Source organism: Rattus norvegicus, chromosome 6, assembly GCF_021556685.1.
Source record: "Rattus norvegicus strain SHRSP/BbbUtx chromosome 6, alternate assembly SHRSP_T2T, whole genome shotgun sequence".
Classification (NCBI taxonomy): Eukaryota; Metazoa; Chordata; class Mammalia; order Rodentia; family Muridae; genus Rattus; species Rattus norvegicus.
Window position 1 is genome coordinate 104,451,636 of NC_141539.1, and position 27,834 is coordinate 104,479,469.

At 40.6% G+C, this 27,834-nt stretch overlaps 2 protein-coding genes across 23 annotated transcripts in view; one reads left to right on the plus strand and one right to left on the minus strand.

Moving 5' to 3' along the window:
• Positions 1-3,364, minus strand: part of Zfyve26 (zinc finger FYVE-type containing 26) — a 63,571-nt gene extending 60,207 nt beyond the window's left edge. For 2 of the 3 annotated variants that reach the window (XM_087553274.1, XM_087553273.1), the window contains exons 1-3: positions 3,308-3,364; positions 2,557-2,852; positions 828-906 (exon numbers count right to left, since the gene is read on the minus strand). In XM_087553274.1, the coding sequence (XP_087409400.1) occupies positions 828-906; positions 2,557-2,750 (273 nt within the window). In that variant the 5' untranslated portion in view covers positions 2,751-2,852; positions 3,308-3,364. 3 annotated transcript variants of the gene reach the window in all.
• Positions 3,365-4,406: 1,042 nt separating this feature from the next.
• The window catches only part of Rad51b (RAD51 paralog B), a 536,958-nt gene continuing 513,530 nt past the window's right edge, over positions 4,407-27,834 (plus strand). For 3 of the 20 annotated variants that reach the window (XM_087554286.1, XM_087554291.1, XM_087554293.1), the window contains exons 1-4: positions 4,426-4,486; positions 7,444-7,549; positions 9,381-9,494; positions 12,185-12,301. In XM_087554286.1, coding sequence (XP_087410412.1) covers positions 7,466-7,549; positions 9,381-9,494; positions 12,185-12,301 — 315 coding nt within the window. In that variant the 5' untranslated portion in view covers positions 4,426-4,486; positions 7,444-7,465. 20 annotated transcript variants of the gene reach the window in all.

Sequence of the window (27,834 nt, forward strand, 5' to 3'; positions counted from 1 at the left end):
AAATTCTGCTATTTTTTTTGGACATTCGTGGGAATGGACAAATGTGCAAAACATAAACATAAAACTAATTCTGGTATGAAAGCAATAAATACAAGAAAAATTAGGCAAAATGAGAAATACTTAGAAATTGATTTTTTTTTTTTGAGACAAGGTTTCTCTGTGTAGCTTTGGCTATCCTGGAACCTTCTTTGTAGACCAGTTTGGCCTTGAAAATGTAGAGATCCTTCTGTCTCTGCTTCCTAAGTGCTGGGATTAAAGGTGTGTACTGCTACCACCCAGCAAAAATTGAATTTCTTACTTTGAAGTCCATATGGGTTAAAATAGTCATGAAGTAGAGAGTGGACACGGGTAGAGGGGGATCAGATCTTGGTTTCACCTCTGGCTTTTCCAGAGTCTCTTCTCTTGAGTCAAATGTTCCTTGTTTACACACACACACACACACACACACACACACACTTTTTTGTGAAACAGTCTCTTTTGTTGCCCATGCCAAGTGATTTTCTTTTGTCAGCTTCTTAAGTAGCTGAGATTAAAGTCTTGAACCATCATGCCACACCTATCTTGGTATAACTACTGAATTCCACAAAACTCTCTTCAAGAGCAGGACTCCTAGAGATATTTAACAAAATAGTATCACTCCTAATGATAGGATATGCCAAGCCACCAGGGCAAATTAATAAGCAAATCATTTCCACAGTCAACCCCGAGAAAAACAACAATCAACCATGAAATAAAGGAAGTAACAGATAGAAGGAAGATTTCCAAGATCCTTCTAAGTTCTTCTCAGTCCTGGCCTCAGGGAAAAATTTAAATGTAAACCCACGTACCTTTTCTGGGGGCAACCATTTTTCTAATACGAGAAGCCAGAGCCAGGCTAATCTTTGAGGGTTGATGTCTGGCCCACATCTGGAAAAAAAAAAAAGAAAAGAAAAGAAAAAGATTTAGTAAAATAGGAGTTTCAGCCCACCCTTTCTCTTTTGTGATTCAAGATTTATAGTTCAGTTTTCAGTCAGCCCACTTTAGATCGGAACAGCTAAGTCCTAGGGTGAAATTCTCAATCGTAAGTAACAGTCCAACCAAACAGAGCCACAGAACTTCCAGCTTGCATTACTGCCTGTGCCTTATCTAATTGTATTTTAGCGTCCCAGCTGTAGTGTTATGATGCTGGCTGCTCTGGAATTCCTGGGCTCAAGTGATCTTCCTCTGCTTAAGCTTCCCAGTGTGTGGAGGTGCAGACAGTCTCCCCATACCTGTCTTAGTCTTATTTTTTAAATATACTCCTACAGAGAAAATCGCAGTAATGAATGCGCTCTCTCTCTCTCTCTCTCTCTCTCTCTCTCTCTCTGTCTCTCTCTCTCTCACACACACACACACACACACACACACAAACACATTGTCCTTCACTGTTTTGAGATAGGGTTTCATACTGTAGTCCAGGCTGGCCTGAACTCATGGCATTACTCTTGCCTCAGTTGGGATGCATACTCAGCTCCTAAGTGTAGTTTTGAACACAGATGATGAATCAAATATAAAAGAATAATGGGAGTTCATAGGAATTCACTTATAACTACATAGTTAAAGGAACTCATAAGCCTTACTTTAAGGCTGTATTTTGGGCTAGTAATAGGCTTAAGAGGGAAAAGATAACAAGAGTCATTTGTTTCTCTGGTCTTTATGTGCTAATCCATTCCTTCTATAGGATTAAAACACAACAGTTAAAGTGAGAGAAAGAACGTGGTATTATTTTGGCTCCTATGGCACTAGTTAATAGCACTGCTAAGAACTTGATTTAAGGTCTAGGATGGAGAACTGTGGTTCTTGTGAGGCAAGAAGGGGTCACACTGTAAGCATACAGAACGGTAGCAAGGAGTGAGAGGAGTCCTGTGCAGGGTGCAGAACTTCTCTATCTTTATCACACTGGGGCTCGTATCAACCCCCGAATGGATAAAACTGCACAGACTTACAAGGAGAGAGCAAATACAGATTTCAAAATGGTGAAAATCAAGTAAGTTTTTTTTTTTTTTTTTTTTTTTTTTTTTTTTTTTTTTTTACTGTAGTTAATAGTAATTTACTAAGGTCAATTTCCTGGTTCTGCTGTTTTTAGTACATCTGAATGAGATGTCACAACTGGAGAAGTTGGAAAAAGAGTTACACTGAACTCTATTATATTTCAGGTTTTTGTGGGTCTATGATTATTTCAAAAGAAAACATTTTGAGTTAATGCACTTTCAATTCTTTGTGAGAGCACCAACATCATCGATCTTAGAAGCAATTCATCTTTTGGAGACAAAATGCAGTTAAACCATCTTATACGGATACAAACAAGAAGTGATTTCCGCATCCTTCTGGTGGTTCAGGTGCAGAGCGTAATTCAAGGCCATCGAAATACATTAAATGGAAAACACATTACACAGATAAAACACCAGAATATTGAAATGTGCTCCACTTCTGGATACTTTTAAAAGAAAGTAGCTGACTGGGGGCATAGAGACCAGAGTACAAATACTGAACCACTATCTTCCTCACTGAGATCCTGGGAGATCGGGGATGGCTTACCTTAGCAGAATGGGACACTGTACCAGTGCCTGTAGTATGTCCTCCACCTTTTGGGGGATCTCTCCTTGCCCCCTTTGTAGTTGAGGTACACATGCTTGTGCCAACTCCCAGTCTCCCCTCCGCAGGCACTCACAGAAAAATTCAAAAAGCTGCTTCTCTGTAGTGGTTTCCTCTTTCCCAAATGGGTAACTCATTTTCCCAGCACAGAGTGCAGGTAGATAGAAAATAGAGGCGTTACACGAAATACATTCTCAATTTTCTCATCCGTGGAGTACCTTCTAGAAACACCACACGAGCTGAGAAGAAACGAAACTTTAGATAAACCACCAGACTGGTCCGAAAGGAAACTGCAGAACTTTCTTTGCTAATGATTGTTTTGTGTTTAATTTGACCTGTTACTCTCTCTTTTTGAGAACCGTCTCTTTCTCTAAGGGATGGTCCCATTTCCTAACGCAGACTCCACATACAATAATCTTAATATCTGTGTTAGCCTGAGGCGCAGACACATAAATTTACTTCCGCATTCCTCCCTGAACATTTTGTCAGTCAGACTACCAAATCTCTAGGTGGGTGGATGCCTCGGTAAGGATGAAAACTCTCTTGTTAGAGCCTTCTGTTAAGGCAGAGAGCTAAAGATCGAGAAATCAATCTGGGACTGAACTGTAGAGCCAGGAGGCTGGGGGACAGGGATGCTCCCCCTAGCGGGGTCGTGGACAGAACCCTCACAGTCTTCCCAGCGCCTAACACTCACCTGCTCCGGGAGTCGATTGCATTTTCGCGTCCAGAGCAGCCATGTTTGATCCCAGTCAGGTGACAGGTCCCATTGCCAAGAGTGGTGGAAGGAGCGGCGATGACGAAGGAGAGCTCCACTCTTATTGGCTCAGGAGAAGGAAGATGCAAATCAAGTGCCATGTTTGTTTGAGTCACGTGATACCACCTGATTGCTAGGGTGAAGCTAAGGAAGAATTAGATCCGCTAGCTACAGGGCTGAGGACCCTCCCTAATTATGATTTCTCTCCTCGCAACACCTTCAGTCATTTATTTCAGGGGAACTGGGGCCAGGAATATCTGTGTTCCACACCCCCGACTCACCACTGTCTTTGTTTGTTTTTTGATGTCAACATTTTCTCAGTACTAATCCGTGACAGATGCTGGGTTTAGCCACAGGAGTCCTGGATCTTCCTGCATCATTATTCTATCTAATATAAACATATATTATACAATTATAAATATATAACATATATAAACGTATATTATATGATTATATATCCATCAGAAGACTGAGGTCGGTACAGAGGAGTTGGACCGAAAACAAAGCAAAGGAAGGCTTTTCACAAATCATGTAATCTAACCAATTCTTAAGTTTATTAGTTTTTCTTATTGCAGCTGCTTTAATACTAAACCTACTTGACTTCCTTTATTTTTTAACTAAACTCAGTATTTTTCTTCCCAATGCATATTTTAGTTTGGGACGCTTTAGTTAGTATTTCCCGGACATTTTCATCATCCAAGTGTGTTGAAAAGTGTAAAGGAAAAACAAAGCTCTCATCACAAAACGGGAATAGGCAGATTGCCCACTCTTTCTCCAAGCCCACAAAAGACCCTTTTTTGGTCCGGGAAATAACTTTAAAATGCGATTCACTGAGGAAAAGAGTTTCCAGTAAAGGTTTTCCTTGTTTCACATTCGTCTTGAAAGGTTCCCCCCCACCATTTAGACAATCACTGCAAAGGAGAAATTTAATAGGATTAGCTTCGAGACTGAACTACAATTCCCAAAATACAGCGGGGCTGACCCGAGATTTTTTTCCTGCTTCTGATTGGATAAGTCGTCAGAGTATCAACCAACCAGCGGCCCAGATATTGCGGCTCGCACTTTCGCGGGTAATTGTGTGAGGGTGGGGAACTTTGAAATTTCTACGCTGCTGACCTGGTACTGGAGTTTTCTGACGGGGGCAGTTGTGGGGAAGAGGGGGTGTTCTCATTATCTCGTGCTCCCTCCCGGAGCCTGTGGATATTGATACCGGAGTCGCGGAGACTCTTGCGTATTAGGCACGTACTCTGCTTGTAATGGGGCTCGTCCTTGGAACCCGGACCGGGTCCGGTGGCTTCCGACTTCCTCTAGGGAGGCGACTGATGCTTGGAAAGTGCACTGTTCTAGTAGGACGTTCTGCGTCAGGTTTTCTAACTCTTGATGCCTCTCCTTTCGCTTCTGGGCAAATTAGGGATCCCAGCAAGTTTAGAAGCTGTCAAACTTGTGTTGAGAGCGCGGAATCTGGAGTCAGTTCTCTGGATTCGAATGCTGGCTCTAACCCATGGCTAGTTCGTGTGTTTACTAAAAACATTCAAAGCATTTAAAAGTAGTGACTGGAGCATAGCAAGGGCCCGATAAAAATTAACCCACAAAACAGCTGGCTTTTGTTGCTTCTCTTTTTTTATTGAGCACCTAATAGAAGCTCAGTCTGTGATGCTGTCTCCTCTGTCTTCAAGACCCACATACGCGCTCACGCACACATCAAAAAGGGATACACTATAATAACGCACAGATCGGATTAATGAAGAAATAAGTGCAAAGTGTGGAAACAGCACTGGAGAGGAAGTGACTGATTGGCGAAGAGTGTGTGAGGACATATATGTGCTTAAGTAACCTAATCTAAGGTTGTGGATGGTCACGTTAGAAGAATCACATCTATGATGATTGCCTACCTTGAGCATTATACACCAGCTTTGTAGGAGAAGTTAGAAATCACCCTTGTTTGACATATGAGCACAACTTTGCCAGGAAGACAAATCTGATCGTGCCTTGCAATCTTATATTTGCGTGAGAGCTTAAAAGTAAGGGATCAAGTTGAAAAAAAAATGTGACCATAAAAGTTTGGAAGTTGTCATATGATGGTCCCATGAAGCATTTTAAGCAATGAAACTGATTTTTAAGGGAACCGCTTCTAGTAGGACTGTGACATGCGGCCTAGTTTTTTTCAAGCCAATTGGAGACTTCTTCCTTCAGTAGCACGTGTACATAGCAATTACAATGCTTGCTGCATAGCTGTAGTTACTGGAGTATATGTCTCTTCGTTCTTCAATTGTATGTATGCAAAAGGAGGGAGCGTAGCATGTGCTTAAGACATATTGGCGAAAGAAGCAAATGGATGGAGAATATTATATTTGGAGAGTTTATATTATATTTGGGAGAGTAGGGAAGTAACTTGAAGCTGTGAGCAGAAGTGGGGGCAAGTGAGGAGAGTGGTACTATTAGATCAGTGGTCACTGCTAGGGTCTTTGTAATTTGGAGTTGTAGTTTTTTTTTTTTGTTTGTTTGTTTTTGTTTTTGTTTTTGTTGTTTTGAGGGCCTGAACTTAATCGTTAAACAATGTTATTGCCTAGAACTACCTCATCTGAAAAGCAGTAGGAAACAGAATAGCACATAAAGGTTGGTAAACTTTCTCTTAAGGAAACAAATCATCCTTACAAAGTTCCAATCGAAGGAAATAAAGGGGATGTATTTTGGTTTTGTGAGGAGAGAGGAGAGTAGAAGATGGGGGATGAAGAGAGAGGAGGGGTATTTAAGGTGATTCAGATAATTCAGGTGTTAAGTAGACGCGGGCTATAGTGTTGGTAGTAGGAATCTTAATTCTTGTATATAGTTTGTTCTTTTGTGCATAGTTATTGGTTATTATTACTTTATCCATGGAATACTGAGTTCCTATTATTTCTGGGGCATGCTTTGCCATTTCAGTGAGGTACACAGCCTCTTCTCTGCATTCATTACCACAGAGATCACAACAAATACTGAAGACAAACACTTCATCAGCCTCATTTAGCTATCTAAGCTAGAATTTAATTCTATATGGGATAGTAAACAGCTAGTATAATAATGAATTTTATTGGTAACAGTTGATTGAGATTTGTTCTGATTCTAGAAAAAGCAAGGGTGAAATAAGATTTGTGGTCCTACAGTAGTAATGAGTAAGAGGATAGGTCTCAGAGGCGAACTGCCTGATGAAACTCTAAACCTGCTACTCTTTATTTATTTTCTGATGACAGTGGGATAGCTGACATTTGCACAATAGGTTTCTAATAGGTAAAAAAGGCATTTCTACTTTTATTATACTCTGTCAGGAATATTAAATAGAAAGTTTTGGAGCATGGTTGATATTTAGCAGATGTCTCTTCATTCTTGTTACAGTTCAGGAAAGAGTTGCCACTGGAAATGCATCTTGAAGATTACCTTACCAAATGAAATTTGCTAATAACACTCAGTATCTCAAGATGTGATAAGTGATGGCTAGTCGTGGTAATCAGTTTGATACTTGACACTTGGGAGAAGAGGGAATCTCACTGAGCAACTGTCTCCATCAGATGGGCCTGTGTGTGTATCTGTGGGGACATCTTGATCACTAATAATTGATGGAAGAGCTCTTGGCTCACTGTCAGTGGTCCTTTCCGTGAGCCAGAGTGCCTGGTAAGCAAGCGAGAAGCAAGCAGCAAGCAGTCCTTTGTGATCTCACCCTCCATTTCTGCCTCAAGCTCTTGCCTTCAGTTCCTGCCTTGACTTTCCTTGACAGTGGAATGTAATCTGTAAGCCAGATAAACCCTTTCTTCCCAACTTGCTTTTGGTCAGTGTTCTATCACAGCAACAAAAGGAAAACTAGACCACTGTGTAAATGTGAAATGCTGTTAAAGTCACGTATCCTCAAAGGGTTGCATGGCATGTGTTTTTGAGGGTGCCTTCTTTCTCCGTGTCCGTGGTTGATAAGAAAGTGTCTTTCCTACTTTTTCATTAGCACTTTTCCATGTTTTGTTTCACACATAGAGACGTTTGAAGCACTTTATTTTATAGGGAGTTTTGTATTGTCTGTCCACTGCCATTTTTTTCTTTTGTTTTTCAAGATTCTTTGGGAAACCTGGAAATATGAGCAGCAAGAAACTGAGGAGGGCGGGTTTGTCTCAAGAGCTGTGTGACCGTTTATGCAGATATCAGATTGTTAACTGTCAGGTAACGTTTATGTGCGTTTAGTTAAGTTTTATGTACAGATTAACTCTAAGTATAATTAATAACTGTTAAACTTGGGTTATAAAGATTTAGCGTTGTAGGGACTGGGGCCATGATGGTGTCGGTAAAGTCCTTGCCACGTAAGCACGAGGACTTGAGCTTGGGTACCAGCATTGTCATGAAAAGCCAGTCCTGGCAGTGTACACCCGAACTCCTAGCTCCAGGGAAGTAGTGACTAGAGGATTTCCAGGTAGCTAAATTGGGACCACCAAGTTTGTTTGAAGGAGCCACCCAATGTTGACTCCTCACCTCCATAGACAGAAAAGAAAAGCTTAGATGTACAAAAGTAAGCTAAGCAGGGGTGCTTCCCATACATGGTTTAGGTTGCATTTCAGCTGGAATTTTATTTACTTAAGTCCAATGTTTGTATTTTAGGGGATGCCATAACATAAGGAAGAATTCCTCTTCCATGTTTGGGCGGGGAGTTGGGGGGGAGTTCCTGAGAAGTTTAATCCATTTACAACTTAATTTCATTGTTACTTGGGAAATGTGACTTAACTGAGATTACAGCGTGGATGCACGAGATTAACAATCTGTGTTATTATTATGATTTACTAACTCTGAGGGTTGAACCGCAGGCTTAGGTGCTCTGCGACTGAGTTATCCTCCAGCCCCACAGTATGTCTATAGTTCTTCATAAATGTATACAGCAGGAGTTTATTTTTTCTTTCCTTTCACTTTGTTTATTTTTTTTCCCTCACATGTTACATCTTGTAGTAATGAAGAAAGCCCCTCTTAAGAGGGTAAATAGGGCTAAAGTTTTATTTTAGAATTTCTGTCTTTGGGGCTGGGGATTTAGCTCAGTGGTAAAGCACTTGCCTAGGAAGCGCAAGGCCCTGGGTTCGGTCCCCAGCTCCGAAAAAAAGAACCAAAAAAAAATAAATAAATAGAATTTCTGTCTTTAGTAAACATATTTTTCACGACATATAATTTTGGGGGATTGATCATTTTAAGAATACTTTAATTTCTTCTGTTAATTCATTTAATAATGTTTATATTTTAAGTGGTTTTAAGAGTATGAATTATTTACTCAGTTGTCAAATACTTTTTCTTTTTTGAGCTAACTTTTAACTTAGAAACCAAACACTGTTTATTTTTCGATTATATTTGAGACAGGATTTCTCTTTGTAGCTCTGACTGTCCTGGAACAGGCTCTGTAGACCAGGCTGGATTTGAACTCAGAGATCCACCTGCCTCTGTCTCCTGAGTGCTGGGAATAATGGTGTGCACCACCACCACCCAGCCTCAAATACTTTTTGATCTGTTCTTTCTGGGCATACATTTGGACCTAAACTCAAGTGCAATATTCATTAAAAACTTGGACTGGGGTGCTCTTCCTTATGTTGCTTGGGGCATCTCCCAAGACACTGATAGATGCCGTCTGGAGACTGTGTAATAGAGTAGAAATAAGGCTGTGCCTCACATGTCTGAGTTAAGGGGCACATAAGCATGAAGAAGCTCAGTGGTAGGATGTAAAAGATGCACACATATATCTGCAATAAATTTAATTTCTCCCTAGAGATGAATAGTGACAACCAAAAGTTTTCTGGTTTATTTCTGCTTTTTTTTTTTTTTTTTGGTTCTTTTTCCCGGAGCTGGGGACCGAACCCAGGGCCTTGCGCTTCCTAGGCAAGCGCTCTACCACTGAGTTAAATCCCCAACCCCTGCTTTTCTTTTAAATCAAAAAGCCCATGATGAAAATTTCTTTTTAATTCTTGTATCTTTGTTACACATGCATGTTAAACTATTTCTCTTTACTTTTTTTCCTTTTTAGGACTTTTTAAATCTCTCCCCACTAGAACTTATGAAAGTCACTGGCCTGAGTTATAGAGGTGTCCACGAGCTTCTGCATACAGTAAGCAAGGCCTGTGCCCCACAGATGCAAACGGTTCGTGTAACTTAACAATAAGGGGTGTTATTTACTTTGGGGGGCAGGATTGCTCCCTCAAGACAGCAATGCTTTACCTAAAATGTGAAGGGTGAATAGGGGAGACAGGCAAACACATTGGGAAGAGATAGAGCTGGGGCAAGGAAGTGTCTAGCATTGGGATGTCAAATGCAAAGACTGTGAGAAGGGTGCCTGTTCTTCAAATAGCATAGGCTGTGCCAGGGAACACAGTGAAGAGGAGAGTTGTAAAGACGCAGCCAGGGAGAGAAGCTGGAAGCAGCATGGGGTCCTGTAAACTGCGCTAAGGATTTCGGACATTATTCCAAAAGTAGAAAATCATAAAAAGATACAAGCGGCATATTTGAAGAGGATAGGTCTTGAATGCATATTGACAATGTTCGAAAAGTATTTGTTGCTGTGTTTGGACAGATGGTGTCCACATCAGTGTGGTGGTGCAGCAGAGGCTGGAGTTCTGGTTACTATGAAGGCAGTCTGGGAAGTCTAGGAAGTAGGCTTAGTCTCACGGCTAAGATACTCCATATGAAAGAGTAAAACCTAAAAGAAAGAAAAGAGAGAAGCGAAGAGACACTCCTTGGCCCCTTCTGGCTCATTCTTCCGCTACAACACCATCTTACCTCTTTCTGGTTGCCACCAGTCATGAGCTATCTTCGTGCCATGCAGACTTTTTGTATATCCGGTTGTCTAATGGCAAACCGTGAGACGTTGGGTGAGATAAGTCAAGTGCCTCTGTAGGTCACAAAGGACCCACAATTTGAACTGTTGTTTTGTGCACAAAGGAACCTTTGAGGATGATGACTTAGTACAGGGAGGTAATTTGGTACAGGAGCTTCGCTCTGCTCATGGCTGCCATGACCGTAGGTGAGGAATCCGGAGGCCCCTTGAAGTTCTTGTCCCGTATATTTCAGCACTTAGCAATTCTGGATGATTATGGAGCCACTGGACCTAGTTCTCACCAGGCAAAGCTCCTACTTTCCTCAGACCGCCTTTCTCAGTTGCCAGTTTGGGTAGTGTGACTCACCGTTCACTCTTGTGTTCTGTTGTGTGTTGAGAGTGTGCTTAAGTTCACTTGCTTTCAGATCGTGACTTGAAAATTAAAAAGAGAAAGAATTTGTCATGGTAAAACCCTGCAAACTTGCCGTACAGCATCTATGAGTACTCTCTTTTCATCTCCACTCCTGGTAAGCTCCCCACGCTGTCAGTATTGCCCTTCGGAATGGTTGGAATAGCTTCCTGACATGCGCCTTACTTCCCAGTGTTATCTCTTCGGGCTCGTCTTCTAAGCCAGTGCTTCTCAACCTTCCTAACGCTACGACCCTTGAATACAGTTCCTCATGTTGTGGTGACCCCCAACCACAAAATTAGTTTCATTACTATATTATAGCTGTAATTTTGCTACTGTTATGAATCATGATGTAAATATCTGTGTTTTCTGATGGTCTTTTGGGGGTTGTTCTCAACACAGGTTGAGAACTACTATTCTAGGCCAGCTTTAGCATCTTCCCAAAATAATAATTTGTGGTGTTGGAAACATGACTCAGCAGTTAAGGGCTCTGGGTCCTCTGGAAGAAGACCCAGGTTCAACTCCTAGCACCCAAATGGTGGCTCATACCATAACTACAGCTCCAGGGTATCCAGTGTCTCCTTCTGGCCTCTTCGATCAGCAGGCATGCCTGTGGTGCACAGACATACATGAAGGCACAACACCCATATACATAGAAGAAAAGTGTGATAATCTGCTGTATTTACCACAAATGGGTGGATTTGAGGAGGAGAAAGTTGTCTCACAGTCAGGCTCAGACACAGCTGCACCCTCTGCAGAGCATCTAGGGAAACATCCCTTCCTAGCCTCTTCCAGTTGCTGGAGAAGGTTGGCATTCTCTGGCTTGTGGCCATTCCCCTTCTCTGTTCTATCTTCCTGTCACATTTTCCTTCAGTGAAACTGCTTTTGCCTCTGTCTTAGATGTATACTTTGGTTAGCATTTGTGGTCCACACATAATCCAGGATTATCTCCTCATCCGAAGGACTTTATGTTAGTCGCATCTGCAGACCCCTTCTTCAAGTATTGTCACATTCACACGGGCTCCAGGGATTTAGCGTGGATATCTTTTAGGGGCCATTTCTCATCCCTCTCTAGCCTCTTTCAAGCTGTGCCTCAGGAATCACCCTGAGTTTGAAACAATCACATCATCATGCTACCTCTGTCCTGGAGCTTCTGGTGTGAGGCCCCTGTTTGCTTTTCCAGCCCTGTCACTGCCACACTGCTGTCTTTCAGCCATCCTGAGTGAGCTGTTGTTGTCTTGTTCATTATTCGCAGTTTCTCTTAGCCTCCCACTTTTCACTCTTTCTGTGCACATCCTTGCCTCTTTGACAGGAATGTCTGCCTTCCTTTTGCTTCTCTAACAGTGGATTTAGAGTTTTGCACAGACATCTGGCTCTTCAGTGAAGCGTTTTTAGACCACCAGGTCTGGGTCAGGTGTAGTCTGTAAATCCCTGTCTCTTGTTAACATTGTAGCTGTTCGGTGTTCTAATCCCACAGTCACTGGCACTGGGTAAATACTCGCTGATCAAATGAATAACAGAGGAAAGAAGGGTGGCTTGTGGTTAGAGATTTGGTTTATGGTTTTGATTGATTAGCAACTGAAAGAGATGTGATGCCTTTCTCGTACAGGCTTATGAGTTAAAGACACGAAGGTCTGCACATCTCTCACCAGCGTTCCTATCTACTACCCTTGGTGCTTTGGATGAAGCACTGCATGGTGGTGTGCCTTGTGGATCTCTCACAGAGGTAAAGGAAACCCATCCCCTCTTCTATAAGTATCAGAGCTAGGAGAAATGTTTAATTAAAGAAAAGCATAAATTACCTCATGAAAACTACTGTGGATTAAGTCTTTACTTTGCTGGCGTAGTCTTGCCAGGATCACTGTAATTGCTTTAAAAATGGAGGTATTGAGTAAGTCCTTGCTGGCTGACTAGATCTGACTGGGCTTCTGTTTCTTTGAATTGCTTTAGAGAATGATGAGTATTAGGTCTTAGGAGGTGGCTGAGGGCAGAGTTATTATGTTGTTCCACAGTCATGAGGTGCTGAGTCTGGATCTCCAGCACCCATCACAGTTATGAGGAACTGAGTCTGGATCTCCAGCACCTATCACAGTCTTGAGCTGAGTCTGGATATCCAGCTCCCATCACAGTTATGAGGTGCTGAGTCTGGATCTCCAGCACCCATGTAGAAGCCAGATACAGTGGTGAATGTAATGCCAGTGTGGTGGAAAGGAGCTGATTCTGGCTCAGAGCATAAGATCACAGGAGTAGAGAATAGCATTAAGTGTTGATCTCAAGTCCCACCCCGTGCACACACACTCACACATGTATGAATACATACACATACATATACCACATGCAATGGTGAATATTATAAAAGAGTATTAGGAAACAATTGAGTGAATTAAAGAAAGGATCTCTACTTTGGAGATTTCTAGTGTGAATCGATTCTGATAATATTTGAGCAAGTAATATATTAAACGACACTGAATTAGTTGTTTTTCCTGCTATTGATAGCATTTGATCTAGGAAGCGATACTTCCTGTATTATTGATACTGTATTATTGTATGTGGTTGTATGGTGAGCTATCCTCAAGCTAAGTGGCTTAAAGCAACAGTAAACATTGACTTCTCAGTGCCTCTGGGGGTGTCTGAGCTTAGTCATGTTGGCAATGCCTGTAGTCAGCCACAGGTCAAGACCCCTAGAGATGCTGACCCCTCAGAGGCTCACTCACACAGCTGGCAGGCGGGTGCTGTTTTTGGTGTTTCATGGAGTCCTCTCAGTCTGCCTGTGTCTTCTCATGATGTTCTCATTCTCTCAGTGGAAGTGTTGGTGTCCTCGGTGATCATAGCACTGCTTATGACAGGTTCTCTTCAGGAAAATTAGGCTGTGGCTTTTGAACGAAGTTTCTAGAAGTCAAAGGCCCTTCAAGAGCACTATGGTTCTTCTCTTTGAAAGTTGCATTGGTGTGTATGGGTGTGGAGTCTGTAAGAACTTTTTGCCAGGAAAGTTGAGAAGCAAAGTTCTGAGAGCAGACATGTTGTATGTTAGTGAGTGTGTGTGTGTGTGTGTGTGTGTGTGTGTGTGTGTGTGTGTGTATGCTGAGCTACATCCCCAGCAGGTTCTTATAGTTTTTATAATCATAATTTAAATGAATTTTCTCTTAAAGCTAGGAATCCTGTGTTAGGGGCTATTTTATTTCCTATATAGAGAGATTTAAAGATGGCTGATAGATGCCTCTTAAATAAATAGTTGATGAATGGATAAGCTAATTGAAGGCCTGTTGTTGTCTTGTATTGCCACCAGATGGTGCCAGAATTACACTTTGCATAACCATTTTTGAGATGAGAGTGGACCAGGTCAATTAAGGCTTGTAATGTTGATGGAGCTGTAAATTTACACACACACACACACACACACACACACACACACACACACACACACACACACACACACACAGAATCTAAAGAAGAATAACTAATGCTTTGGGTTTTATGGTGATTTCCCCCACCAATTCTTCAACCTTGTCACTGTGCCAGTTCTGTTTGAATTCAGGTGGAGGGTAGAAGCCTTTGAGGGTTTTGCTGTGATCCCGCCTGAGCAGCTTATAATGCTGACTAGTAATGAGTTCTTTGCGTTCTGCCCTCGCCGAGGTCATTTCTAAAATCTTTTGAGGGGATTCCTCATGTGTGCCGGGAAGACTTTAGCTTAGCGGCATCTTGAATTTTTACCATTCTCTGTAGTTTCCTTCTACTTTAAAGTTACATAAGAGGCACACGGTTTTTGTTTCACTTATTTTTGAACTTTAAAAATCATACATTTGTGATGTAGTCTTATCTCATGTTTCCTTTATGCAGCAAGAACATACTTTTTCTGCTGTATTCTCTATCCTTTTGAAAACATGTCACAGTTTACCCCTTTTGCTATCAGTGGACATTTGGAATGTTTCCCACTTGCTACTAATATGAGTAAGTCTTGTGGATATTTTTCTACATGGCTGCTGGATAGCACACTGAGCTTTTCTCTGGGGCAGGAAATTGGAGAACCATTGCCCAGCAGTTAAATTCAGCTCATTGCCTGTTTGTGTGAATAAAGTTTTATGGCCAAGCTCATTTGTTTACATTTTGTGTGTGGTTGTCTTGTGACATAGGGGCAGAGTTTAATGAGCTGTGACAGAGACCATATGATATGCAAAGCCTGAAGAATTTTCTGTGTGGCCACTGCTTCCAGCATCTGCCCTGGAGTGGTTTGGTGGTTGTAGGGTATGCACGGGGTAACCTCGCACAGCCAGGACAATTGTCCCCCAGCGTGCTGTGACGATTCACAGCCATGCACAGAATTCTCCCCGACTCATATCTTCTTACCTTGGTATAATTAGACCTTGTCTGTCCTTAGGGTCTTAATTTTATTTTTTCTAAGTACTGTGAGTCTTTTATATGTCACTTGGATACTTTAAAAACAGCCTTATTTAGACATAATTTAAATGACCTGGAACGCAAGCATTGTAAGTAAATGTGATTTAAGCTTGTAGCTGTGCAGTCACCACTGCAGTTACATTAGTTATAAAGGCTTCTTTGTTCCACTTGTGGTGAATCCTCACTCCCATCCTGAGCCCAGGCATCTGATCTATTTTCATCCCCTATAAATTTGCTTATTGTAAGCACTTCACATAAATGAACTCAAGCAATTTATATTCATTTCTGTTCAGTCCCATTCACATGGCATTTTTAAGGTAACCAAAGGTTTAAACATATATTAGGAATTTGTTCTTTTTAATGATTAATATTCCACAGAACAGATATGGCATATTTTTTAACCATTCATCAGTTGATAGGTATTGGACAGTTTCCAGTTTTTCAACCCTTGTAAATAACGTAACACTTATAGATCTATTTGTGTGAAGTAGGTTTTTGTTACTTTTTGGTAAATGTTCACCTAGGAGTGATCGGAGAGACTGGATCATGTAATATACATGGCTCTTTAGGAATCTGCTAGACTGATTTTCAAAGTGACTGTAACATTCTGCATCCTCTCTGGAATGCATGTTTTTTGTTTGTTTGTTTTTCAGTGCACTGTCACCAACACTTAGCACTGCTTGTTTGTTTTCTTTATCATGCTAGGTTTTGAGCCTAGGCCTTCATTCATGCTATACAGTCTACCACACATCCCTGGCAGTTTACACCAATGCCTCTTTGTGTTTTATTTTAGCTCCTCTCATGAACATGTGGGTTATTTCTTTGTGGTTTTGTTTCATATTTCTCTAGTGTATCTGTCTTTCTGTCTGTCTCTTTCATTGCAGGGTCTGGTTGTATAGCTCAGGCTGCCTTTGAACTTGTGACCCTCTTGCTTCAGTTTTCTAAGGTCTGTGATTATGGCTTCTTTATTTTCTAAGAATTATCTTTTGTTTTTTAAATTTATTTTTATTTTATGCGTATGAGTATTTGCCTGCATACATGTATGTGTGTAGGTATATAATATCTATGCCTGCAGAGGCCAGAGGAGGGAGTTTGATTCACTGGAACTAGAGTTACAGATAGTTGTGAGCTACCATGTTGGTTCTGGGAACTGAACGCAGATCCTCTGCAATGCTCTTAACTGTCCAGCCATTTCTACAGCTTTTACTTTTAATTGAATTGTTAATATAGCTAATTAAAATTATATTGGGGCCAGCGAGATGGCTCAGTGGGCAGAGAAGATTGTCATTCCAAGCCTGGTGTTCCAAGTGTGATCTCAGGAACTTGCACAGAGATGGCTGGAGTGATCTACATGTGTGTGATGGCACACATGTCCCTCTACATTGGGCACAGACATAGTAACAACACAAAAATTAATTAAAATAATCACTATAGTGAGTAACACCCTTTGTGGTTTTAAAAGGATCACCTTTTTATATTTCAGCCTTAAAAATGATGGTGAGGGCTGGAGAGATGGCACAGTGGTTAAAAGCACTGGCTTGCTCAGAGGTCCTGAGTTCAAATCCCAGCAACCACTTTGTGGCTCACAACCATCTGTAATGAGATCTGAAGCCCTCTTCTGGTGTGTCTGAAGATAGAGACAGTGTACTTATATATAATAAATAAATAAATCTTTAAAAAAATGATGGTGAGTCTTATATTTTTGGTTGTGAGCCTACCCTTTAATGACTGAGCCATCTCTCCAGCCCTGATGGTGAGTCTTATTGAATCAAGTGACAGAAATTAGCAATCGGAGCAGTGTTAGGTTACTGAAGCCATTAATTAATTATGATTATGTAAGAATATCTTTATTAGTAAATAAATACTAAAATATTTAAATGACTTTGATATATACAATTAATTCAGATAGTGGAAAGAAACATGCACCTCACACATACATATGTGGACATGGGAGAGGGCAAGAAACAAGAAATAGTCAAAAAGTTAATAGTGAGTTGATGAATTTAAATGGTATGATATTCTGTTCTTCCTCTTCCCTATAAGTTTAAAATAATCTCCAGATAGAAAGAGAAAGAAAATCATCCAATCCATAATGTTGACTGTAGGTATTAGGATTTATCCTTGGTCAGAATCAGGGACATTTTCTTCTTTCCCTAGGTACAGTATTGGTTTGGCACGGCTTTACCAGGTGCCTCTTTTGCTGGATTGAAATGAGCATTTTCTGTTTTGATATGATATGAAGTGAGTAACAGTTCTAGCTCTTCTAACAGTAAGTCACCATTGTCCTTTGGTACAAGCTCAGCTTGATCAGGATGGACCATTTTGTTTTTCATCTCTTGGATTCAGTTTTCTGAAATTCTGATTTCAGTGTTAGTATTCATGGTGGATCTTGGGATATAAGTTTCCTTTCTGCGTGTCTGTCTGTGTTAGAATCTATAGTCGTTTGATATACTGGACTGTGAAATATTGCCTTCTCTTTACATTGCATGACAGCATTCACATGGTTAAGATTGTTTGTGTTTCAGAGTTTTGCCTCAAGGATTGTCAGGTATTGTTATTTTCCTCTGTGATAAGATTAAAGGGAAAAAAAGGATTCAGTTCCTTTGACTACTTAGTTTCTATTTCTCTCTGAGTAGTTGTGGCAAATGTTACTTTTAGGAGAGAGGGAGAGGGAGAGGGAGAGGGAGAGGGAGAGGGAGAGGGAGAGGGAGGGGGAGGGGGAGGGGGAGAGGGAGAGGGAGAGGGAGAGGGAGAGGGAGAGGGAGAGAGTTTGAGACAGGGTTTCACTATGTCTTGTCTTGGCTGTCTGTAGACTACACTGGCCTGGAACTCACAGAGATCCACCTGTCTCACTATCCTGAGTGCTGGGATCAAAGGCATATGCTACCACTCTTGGCCAATATATTCCTTTAAGTTTTCAAATTTATTATCATAAAATTACTAAATTTCCTTTGCTTTAAAAGTGATTTTATAAGTGGCTTTGTCTTTCTTCCCATTCTCAATTCTATTTATTTTGTCTTCTCTCTCACAGTTTAAGAAAGATATAGTCAGAGATCTGAATATTTTTTGTCTTCAGTGTTGTTGTTGTTGTTTTTGTTGTTGTTGTTCTTGATGGATTTCTAGTTTCATTGTCTTCTGCCAGGCTCGATATTCTTCCAAGTACAATGTTTTCATTCTCATCCAGGCTTAAATCTTAGGGTTTCTGTTATGATAACATATTTGCCTTATGAGTTTATTTGGAATTAAAAAATTAAATTATTTAAACAAAATTATTTAAAAATTTTAGTTAGATTGTTGCCTTGATTGCATTTTAGTCAGAGAATTTGGCATGATGTTGAGGGTTCCCCAAAGTCCCTTGAGAAGAGGTTTCTCTCAATCACTGGGTCCTCCCAGGTGATTGGATTGTAGATATGTGTGATCATGATTGCTCACTGAGACCTTAAAGTCTAAAAGCACCCTCAGCTTTTATAACTGCTCATGTGTGCTTGGACAGAGTAATTGTTCTCTAGTCACTGGTAGCTCTGTATATGACCAGTAAATTAAGCATGATATTTAAGTTATTTAAGAGGGCTGAAGAGATAACCCGGCAGCTAAGAGCATTGGCTGCTCTTCCTGAGGATTTGGGTTCTATTCCCAGCACCCTCATGCCTCTCAACCATCTTGAACACCATTTCTTTGGGATCCAACACCCTCTTCTACCCTCCATGGGTACTGCGCACACACATGGAGCTTAAACATGCATTCTGGTGAAATACCCATATACATAATAAAAAACAAATAAATAATAAAATTTTAAAAATTTCTTAAAATCTTTATAGATCCCTCCCAACTTGATATAATAGCTCTTCAGAGAGAGAGAGAGAGAGAGAGAGAGAGAAAGAGAGAGAGAGAGTGTTGTTTAACCCATTTCATTTTGAGGTAGACAAATTTTGTTTCTTTTTGATGTACATATTTGAGAATATTTCATTCTGTTAAACTAAACACATTCAGAATTGTCATGTGCTCCTGGAGAAATGAGCTACGAGCCTCTTCTATGTGGCACTTGTCACTGTTACAATTTTATCAGTCGTGTGATTAATTACTGTGCATTGTCTTCACTGCAGTGAGATTGAGTTTTCTTTTAATCCAATAATAGTATTAACACACATACAGAGTATTAATCCACATACTTCATAAATACCCATTGAGTGAAGGCATTTGGTTGTCCTTCTTTCCTTTCCTTCTTCCTTCGTTGCTATCTTTCTTTATGTATCCCTGGCTGGCTTGGAACTGGCTATGTGGATGGACTAGGCTGGCCTCGAATGCAGACACCCACCTCTGCTTCCTGAGTGTTGGGATTAAAGGTGTGAGCCACCGTGTCCGGCTTCTTTATTTATGTTTAGCACTTGTCTAGTAATTGTTTGCTCTGCCACTTTGGTTCCTGATGCCTGTCCTATACATTCCACTTGATCTTGGAATTAGCAAAGGTTTAGAGGTTTTTTTCTTTTAAAAAAAGATTTTATTTTTTTATTACTTTAAAAGTGTGTGCGGGTGTGTGTGTTTGCACAGGTAGAAAGGTATGAACATATGAGTGCAGGTACCCTCAGAGGCTAGAGGTATTCGATTCAGAAGAGCTGGAATTATAGGAGGCTGTAGGCTGCTAGGAATTGAACTTTGCAAGAACCTTATGTGCTCTTAACTGCTGAGCTCTTTCCAGCCCAGGTTTAGAAGTTTTTAATGTTATTACAATTCCAGAGTATAGTAGTTCATTTTAATATTTATTTATATACTTTTAATATTAATTTATGTAAATTTGTTTAAAAATCATAGAAATGGTACTTAAGAAATATTATTGAGGAACATTTAATGAGTCTTTTAGGAGCTTTTTTCCTTACACCTTTTAAAAGTTACATATTTTAAAATTTTATGTATCTTTAGACATCACTTAACAAATTACTCCAAAGCTTAATGGTTAAAACAGTGTTTATTTTCTCACACAGATTCTCTGGGTCAGGACTCTGAGAGCAGCTTAGTTGGATGTTTCTGGTTCAGGTCTGCTATGAGGTAGTAGTCAGAATATTGGCCGAGGCTCACATTGTCTGAACGCTGCCACCAAGGTGACTCACTTACATGGCTGGGGAGTTCTTTACCATGTGAACCTCTCCAAGTGAGTGTTAGAGTACCTTCATGCTATGACAGCTGACTCCTCAAGGGGACAAGGTAGAAGTGGCAGTCTTAGAAGTTATGTCCCATCCTTTCTTATATATTCTGTTAGATACACAGACCAACCTGACATGTGGAGAGGACCACAAAAGGCACAAATCTGAAGGATGAGGACCACTGGGTCCATCTGAGAGATTGGCTGTCTACTAGTGTGCATACAAATGTATATGGGCATATAATGGAAAACCCTTACTTTATTAAGGTTCTCACAGACCTAGTGGAGTGGTGGAGTAGGTGTGGCCATCAGAAGAAGTGTGTCACTGGAATGGGCTTTGAGGTTTCAAAAGCCTATGCCAGGTCCAGTGTGCCTCTCAGCTTTCAGAGCAGGATGTAGCTCTCAGCTCCTTCTCCAGCACTATGCCTGTCTGTTTCCATGCTCCTGCCATGATGGTAAGGGACTGAGCCTCTGCAGCTGTAAGCCAGGCCCAGTTAAACGGTTTCTTTTCTAAGAGTTGCTGTGCTCATGGTGTCTCTTCAGAGCAATAAAGCAGTGACTAAGACACCTCCCAGTGACCTTGTATTCTCAGCCCTGGTATTTCTGAGCACAGTGAGATGTCACTGCTGTGATTAAGGCACGTCGTATGGCTCTGTGGCTTTCATAGGAAAGCACCTAGATCTCATCCCATGAGCTCTCTGAAGCAGTGATCGTTCTCCCACTGAGATGACAAAGCATGGGGGACATTGACGGTATTGCCGTTTGGAGATGAAGTAGGCATATGAGCAAGAATGCATGTGGCCCCCAGGAACAGTAGGCATGTTCCGAGCTCTCAGATGAGTGCAAGGAAGAAACCTCAGACCTAGAGCCGCAGCACAGATTTTGCCAACAACCTGACTGGGCCTTTGAGGTGACACTGAGTTTTCCAGACTGGAGCGCAGGACAGACTGAGAACCTTGGTTTAGCCTCGTGAGATTGTATGCAGAGAGTTGTGTCCAGCCCGTCAGAAGTCAGACCTCTAGAACTCCAGGATAATGAATGAGTCTTCGTTTAGGCTTCAGAATCTGTGGTGATTGGTTACAGCCGTGGACAAGTAATAGAGGCATGGATAGCATCACTGCATCGTGCAATCTTGCTTCTCATTCGGAGGCCTGGAAGTGATCGAGGGAATACATGTAAATCTCAGAACATTCTCTTGTCATTTTTATAGTCGCTCTTCCTTAACTTTAACTTTTAATCTCAGAATGTATTTATCATTAATTTTAACTTACGTGAACTCGCTGAATCTGGGTATGGCTAGTTACCTCATCAGTCACAGCACCAAGGTAGGAAGTGCGATCAGAGCGGTGCTCACGCAGAGCCTCAGAGACAGCAGTCCTGCTGAGCTGCTAAGGGGGTGAGCCAGGGCCTTTGCCCTATTGCCTTACAGAACCAGGATTTCTTACTTGTGGAATACATAAACAAATAATTCTGAATCCATTATAATTGAAAAGGATCAGTGAAGATAAGTTTGAAGCTTAGGCTTTAGAAGTTTTATTATGCCAATGATTATCAACCAGTTTTTCATTATGACAAATTAAGGACCCTTTAATTTTTTTTCTCTGTCTTCTGTCTTCCCTGTAAATGAAAATGTAATGTTATAATATGCTGTGCATTTGTTTCTGTACCGTGTCTGTCTGTGCAAATATAAAACAATAAGCTACTGTCTTCTCAAAAATGGAGTTTATCCCGGGGTCAATGATAGCCTTGCTAAAAGTCCACAAGATAGACACTATTGTGAGTAGGTAAAATTAGAGTTTTTTTTTTAAAAGATGTTGTCTTGCCAGGGACTGGCAGGATGGCCACGTGAGTAAAGGTGCTCGTCATCAAGTCCATTTCTATGACCCATGTGGGAGGAGGAGAGAGCTGACTTATTTTGGCTGTCCTCTGACCTCCATATACACACTGTGATGTACCCCCCCAATAAATTAATAAATGAATAAATGAAAAAGAAACTTTAAAAGGGCATCATCAAAAGGTAGTTTCATTTTATGACCTAGAGATTATGGTCTAGAGAAGTGGTCTAAGCTTTTGTCAATCAAAAGATGTCAAGTCTGTGTATCTTGGTTCACAAGTACCTCTGAAAGACCAACCTGTGAGCACTCCCAAATATTTATAATTATCGGTATTTTCTGGTTCATTTGTAAGCTTTTTTTCATGATTTAAGGTAAGTGTCTTCTTTTTATGGAGCAGTTTTAATTCTTCTAATTAAATTCTTTTTTTTTAAAAGATTTTTATTTATTTTACATATGTCAGTACACTGTAGTGTGAGTACACTGTAGCTGTCTTCAGACACACCAGAAGAGGGCATCAGATCCCATTACAGATGGTTGTGAGCCACCATGTGGTTGCTGGGAATTGAACTCAGGACCTCTGGAAGAGCAGTCGGAGCTCTTAACCACTGAGCCATCTCTCCAGCCCTAATTAAATTCTTCTAATGTTCCCAAAAGGGAGCCAGAGTCCTGATTTAGCATCCCTATTTTCTCATGTGCAAACCTCACAACTCAGGATTCTTTCCTTCTCATTGGCAACATTAGTGTGTTCTGCATGGTCACGGGAAGTAGTAAGAGAAGGCCTGTAAGAAGGCCTGCAGATACCTGCAGGACCCGAAATAGGAAGACTTGAGACTTCCATGGGTCATTAGACTACTGCTGAGAACTGTAGCAAATCTTAATTTCTCTTTCTGTGGACCTACATGTCTGTGAAGATAGGTTTTGTCTTGTCCAGTTATAGTTGGGTTTGGTAGCGCACTTGTAGCCATAGCGGTGGGGAAAGTAAGGGTGATTTCAGGTGGGGATCTTGTACGTGTGATGCTCTCACATGATTTCTTTACCTGGCTTGCTACTGTGAAAGGCTCCAGTCAACACAAGATTTTAGCGTGTACTGTTGGTTTCTTTACTCATTCCTTACTCTAGAAATAAACTGATTGCTAATGATGCCTTAGGATTGGTCACATAGCATGTTCAGGAAGTGCTATTGATGGATGATGATTTGTCTTCATACTGTTTGATTTTTACTGTACAACTTGGAGCATTTGTCATTTCATGTTCTGTTTTTTCCTGCTCTGACCATCTCTTTTCACACAAAGCATACACACACACACACGCACACATGCACTTGTGTGCACACATATGTGTGTGCATGCACACACAGAGTAGTCACCAATATATAGTAATAGTGGAGAGAGTGTTGGATGTAAGCTTTCACATGCAGATGGTCAATAAGTTAAAATCCAGTTTTCTTTCACAAGGTTGATTGTAGCCTTTCTGAGATTCGGGTTTTAGGATTCGGAGAGGTAGTTATAAAATGAATTATGTAGGTCTGAAGACCTAATCAAATTTCTGTATAATTCTTGAGCAAATATAGACAAGTACTTGGATGCTTGGCCACGGGAATGGGATTGCTAGGGGGAAAAGGCAGCTCCTATGAGCTGCCTTGTTTCAGGTCAGAGCTAGAAAAGCCTTCGTTTTCTTCTGCCAAGTAGTGGCTTGGCAGAGTGCACTATCTTTCTGCCCCAATCCCAGATGTGCAGAGTTAATTTGGTAAGACTTGAGGTCCTAGCAGGTCCAGACTTCACCTTCTCTTCCACCCACACAATCAAACTTCAGGTTGGAGTGAATTTTTTTTTTTTTTAAGATAGTAGATTTTCTATTTTGGGGAATAGTAGTTTTCCTCCTCAAAGTGAGTCACTGTTTCTTTTTTTTTGTTTGTTTGTTTTGTTTTTTTTGCTATGTTGCTACTGATATTTGAATGGCCTTCACTAATAATTTTTCTTTAGTGTTATTTTTTGCATTTTTCATGGAGGTTACATTTTTTATGAAGAGGTGTTAAGAAATCAGCTTAATTGATTTTTATCTTCTAGGTATGTCTGTGTGCAAATATTTCATTCACCCTGAGTTTCCAGGAAGCAAATGACTTTGACTGTTCTGGCTTGGCAGGTTTTCTTTCTGGGTTGAAGCTGGAAACTGAACACAACTTGAAATCTTGTGGTTTGGATGGTAGAACTCAGGGCTAAACTGTCTGAAGCTAACTTTATTAATGTTGAAATATTTTCCCCCAATAAATAAACCTGAAAAATAATGAAATTTTACTTCTGGCAGTCCATACACACACACACACACACACACACACACACACACACACACACACACACACACACACGGCTAGCAAGGAGGAAAATATATGAAGAATATAGTAGGAATAGTTACTATAGTTTAATTCAAACTCAAAAGAGCCAACAAACCCAAATAGTCTTACTGTTCATCTTGTGACATTGTGTCACAATTTCCCCAGACTGTGTTTAGTTGTCACATGAAAGTGACAAGTCAGAGCGAATGAGACTTTACTTAACCTTTTTTAGGTAGATATTTTAGAAGATGGAATAGTAAATTAATACAGTATATTTTCATGATACTTGATACTTTACTGAAAATTTTCATATATGTTATCTACATTACATTCTACTAAAATCACCAAGCATTTATCAGTTTTAATCTCATCAATGGACAACCCTTGTAGGCTGACAGCCCATCCCCCATCTCTCTATCAGTTCACACTCAAACTTGCACACAGTTGTTCAGTTTCAAAATCCACATGCAACTTCTACTGACTGGAATCTCTCTTGTCATTATACGTAATGAACAACCTGATTTGTGTTGACTTTGGTAACAATAAAAGTGGACTTTTAGGGATCAAAACAAATTGTTCAGTCTTGAGCAATCAAAGGGAGAATGCTATATATTGAAAGAAATTAAAAAATACTTTTGGCTAGGTTCATCACATACCTTTACCATACCATACATCACATACCATACTCAGGAGGCATTGGGAGGATTTTTGTGAGTTCAAGGTCAGCCTGGTCTGCATAGTGAGTTCTAGGCTAGCCAGGACTACAAAATGAACCTTGCTTTAAAAAAATTTAAGGGGGACATTGAGATGGATGAGCATGTAAGGTGCTTACCATGCCAGCCAAGCTTAGGTGCCATCCCCAGGTCCCATGGTAGAAGGAAAGAATCTACTGGCTGAATTTGCCCTTTGCCCTTTGCTTTGCATGTGGGCTATGCACAGTATGGAAGAGAAGTAGTAGTAGTAGTAGTAGTAGTAGTAGTAGTAGTAGTGGTAGTGGTAGTGGTAGTGGTAGTGGTAGTGGTAGTGGTAGTGGTAGTAATAGTGGTAGTGGTAGTAGTAGTAATAGTGGTAGTAGTGGTAGTGGTAGTGGTAGTAGTAGTGGTAGTAGTAGTAGTAGTAGTAGTGGTAGTGGTAGTAGTAGTAGTAATGGTAGTGGTAGTAGTAGTAGTAGTGGTAGTAGTAGTAATCAAGAGTAACAATAATAATAACAACAATGATGGTAGAAACAATAAAAAGGATTGTAAAGTATAAATAGTATGGCCTAGGAAAATCGCTGGATTCTGTTGCAAAAATGAAATCCAGTAGGAATTTCTTTCTTGAGTAAATCTCACTGAGGTAAAGATGTTATCAGGGATGGTATATCCTCAAAAACGAAGGACTTCCTGCACACAGATGGTCTTGGCTTGTTTTTATAGCACTGACATGGAACTCAGGGCCTAACCCATGTTAGGTAAGCATTTTGCTACTGAGCTGTGTCCACTGCCATCCTTCCCCAAGGCTCTTTCTGAGACAAAACGTTGCTTCTGCTGGCCTTGAACTCACTCTGTAGCTCAGATAGGCCTTGATTCTGCCTGTTCAGCTTTGCAGGTAGCTAGGATTATAAGTGTGTACCACCAGCTTGCTAAAACTTTGCGACTAGAAAGTAATCCATAGGTCACTTCCTGAGAGTAGTAAAATTTGATTTGGTAGGAGTTTAGATTACAAATATAGGAATGAAGTTAGAGCTTAGCATTAGAACACTTGCCTAGACTCACAGACCCCTGAGATCAATCCCTAGTACCATGAGCAAATACTTAATAGATGGTGCACGTGTATGGCGTTAGTTTCATCAAATGATAGGTAGCATCTATATATGAGAAACTCAAAAGGAAAATACATATTAAATGGTAGAATGGTGTGTATGCAGAAGTCTTGGGAGGAAGCATATTTGATGCCTTTGACTTACTTTGAAGTACAAAAGACAGTAACCCAAGGTTGACAACCAAGGATGGAGAGATGGACAGACAGATTTGTGTAGCAGAAGATAGCATAGCAAAAACAGGAAAATAGTAATTGTTGAGTGCAGGCTTGTATGCACATTTCTTGTAAAAATCTTTTAGCTTTTCTATTTTGTTTACTCTGAGGCATCTGACCACAAAGAAGTTGATGTTAGATGAATGAAAGACTACTTCAGATGGTATCAGATTTGCTAGATTTTATAGAAGCTTGGTTGAGTCTATGACTATGCCATTCGCTATAACAAATCACTGAAGGTTGGGTACTTTTACATAGTAGAGAGGTTTATTTGTCTCAGAATGTGGTGGCTAGAAGATCCACACAACATGGCTCTAGCCTGTTGGTAAAATCCACCTGGCTGTGTTACATTATGGCAGAGAAGGGAAGTGCTGAGTGCAGAATGAACCTTTGGACTAAGAAGGACAAAAATCCCTCCTGTCCTCCTGACCTCCTGTCCAACCTAATTATCTTCCACCAGCCTGACTACCTCAGACACCACTGCACTGAGGGCAAAACTCCAAGGGTGCCAGCCTTTGGGAGAACCCTCGGGCTGTACAAGATAGGATCTCTGTAGTGTGATGGGACGAGGAGTGCTTATGAGAACCTACAGAATCACAAAGGCTCCTGGTTTTTGTTTTGGAGAAAAGATGAACAGCTGGATGTGGTGGTACATTCCTTTAATTTCAGCCTCAGGTAGAGGCAGACAGATTCCTGAGTTCCAGGACCACATACCAAGTTCTGGGCTAGCCAGGGCTACACAGTGAGACCCTTTCTCAAAAAAAAAAAAAAAAAAAGCCCACATATACGTGGAAATTGAACAATGCTCTACTCAATGATAGCCTGGTCAAGGAAGAAATAAAGAAAGAAATTAAAAACTTTTTAGAATTTAATGAAAATGAAGGTACAACATACCCAAACTTATGGGACACAATGAAAGCTGTGCTAAGAGGAAAACTCATAGCGCTGAGTGCCTGCAGAAAGAAACAGGAAAGAGCATATGTCAGCAGCTTGACAGCACACCTAAAAGCTCTAGAACAAAAAGAAGCAAATACACCCAGGAGGAGTAGAAGGCAGGAAATAATCAAACTCAGAGCTGAAATCAACCAAGTAGAAACAAAAAGGACCATAGAAAGAATCAACAGAACCAAAAGTTGGTTCTTTGAGAAAATCAACAAGATAGATAAACCCTTAGCCAGACTAACGAGAGGACACAGAGAGTGCGTCCAAATTAACAAAATCAGAAATGAAAAGGGAGACATAACTACAGATTCAGAGGAAATTCAAAAAATCATCAGATCTTACTATAAAAACCTATATTCAACAAAACTTGAAAATCTTCAGGAAATGGACAATTTCCTAGACAGATACCAGGTATCGAAGTTAAATCAGGAACAGATAAACCAGTTAAACAACCCCATAACTCCTAAGGAAATAGAAGCAGTCATTAAAGGTCTCCCAACCAAAAAGAGCCCAGGTCCAGACGGGTTTAGTGCAGAATTCTATCAAACCTTCATAGAAGACCTTATACCAATATTATCCAAACTATTCCACAAAATTGAAACAGA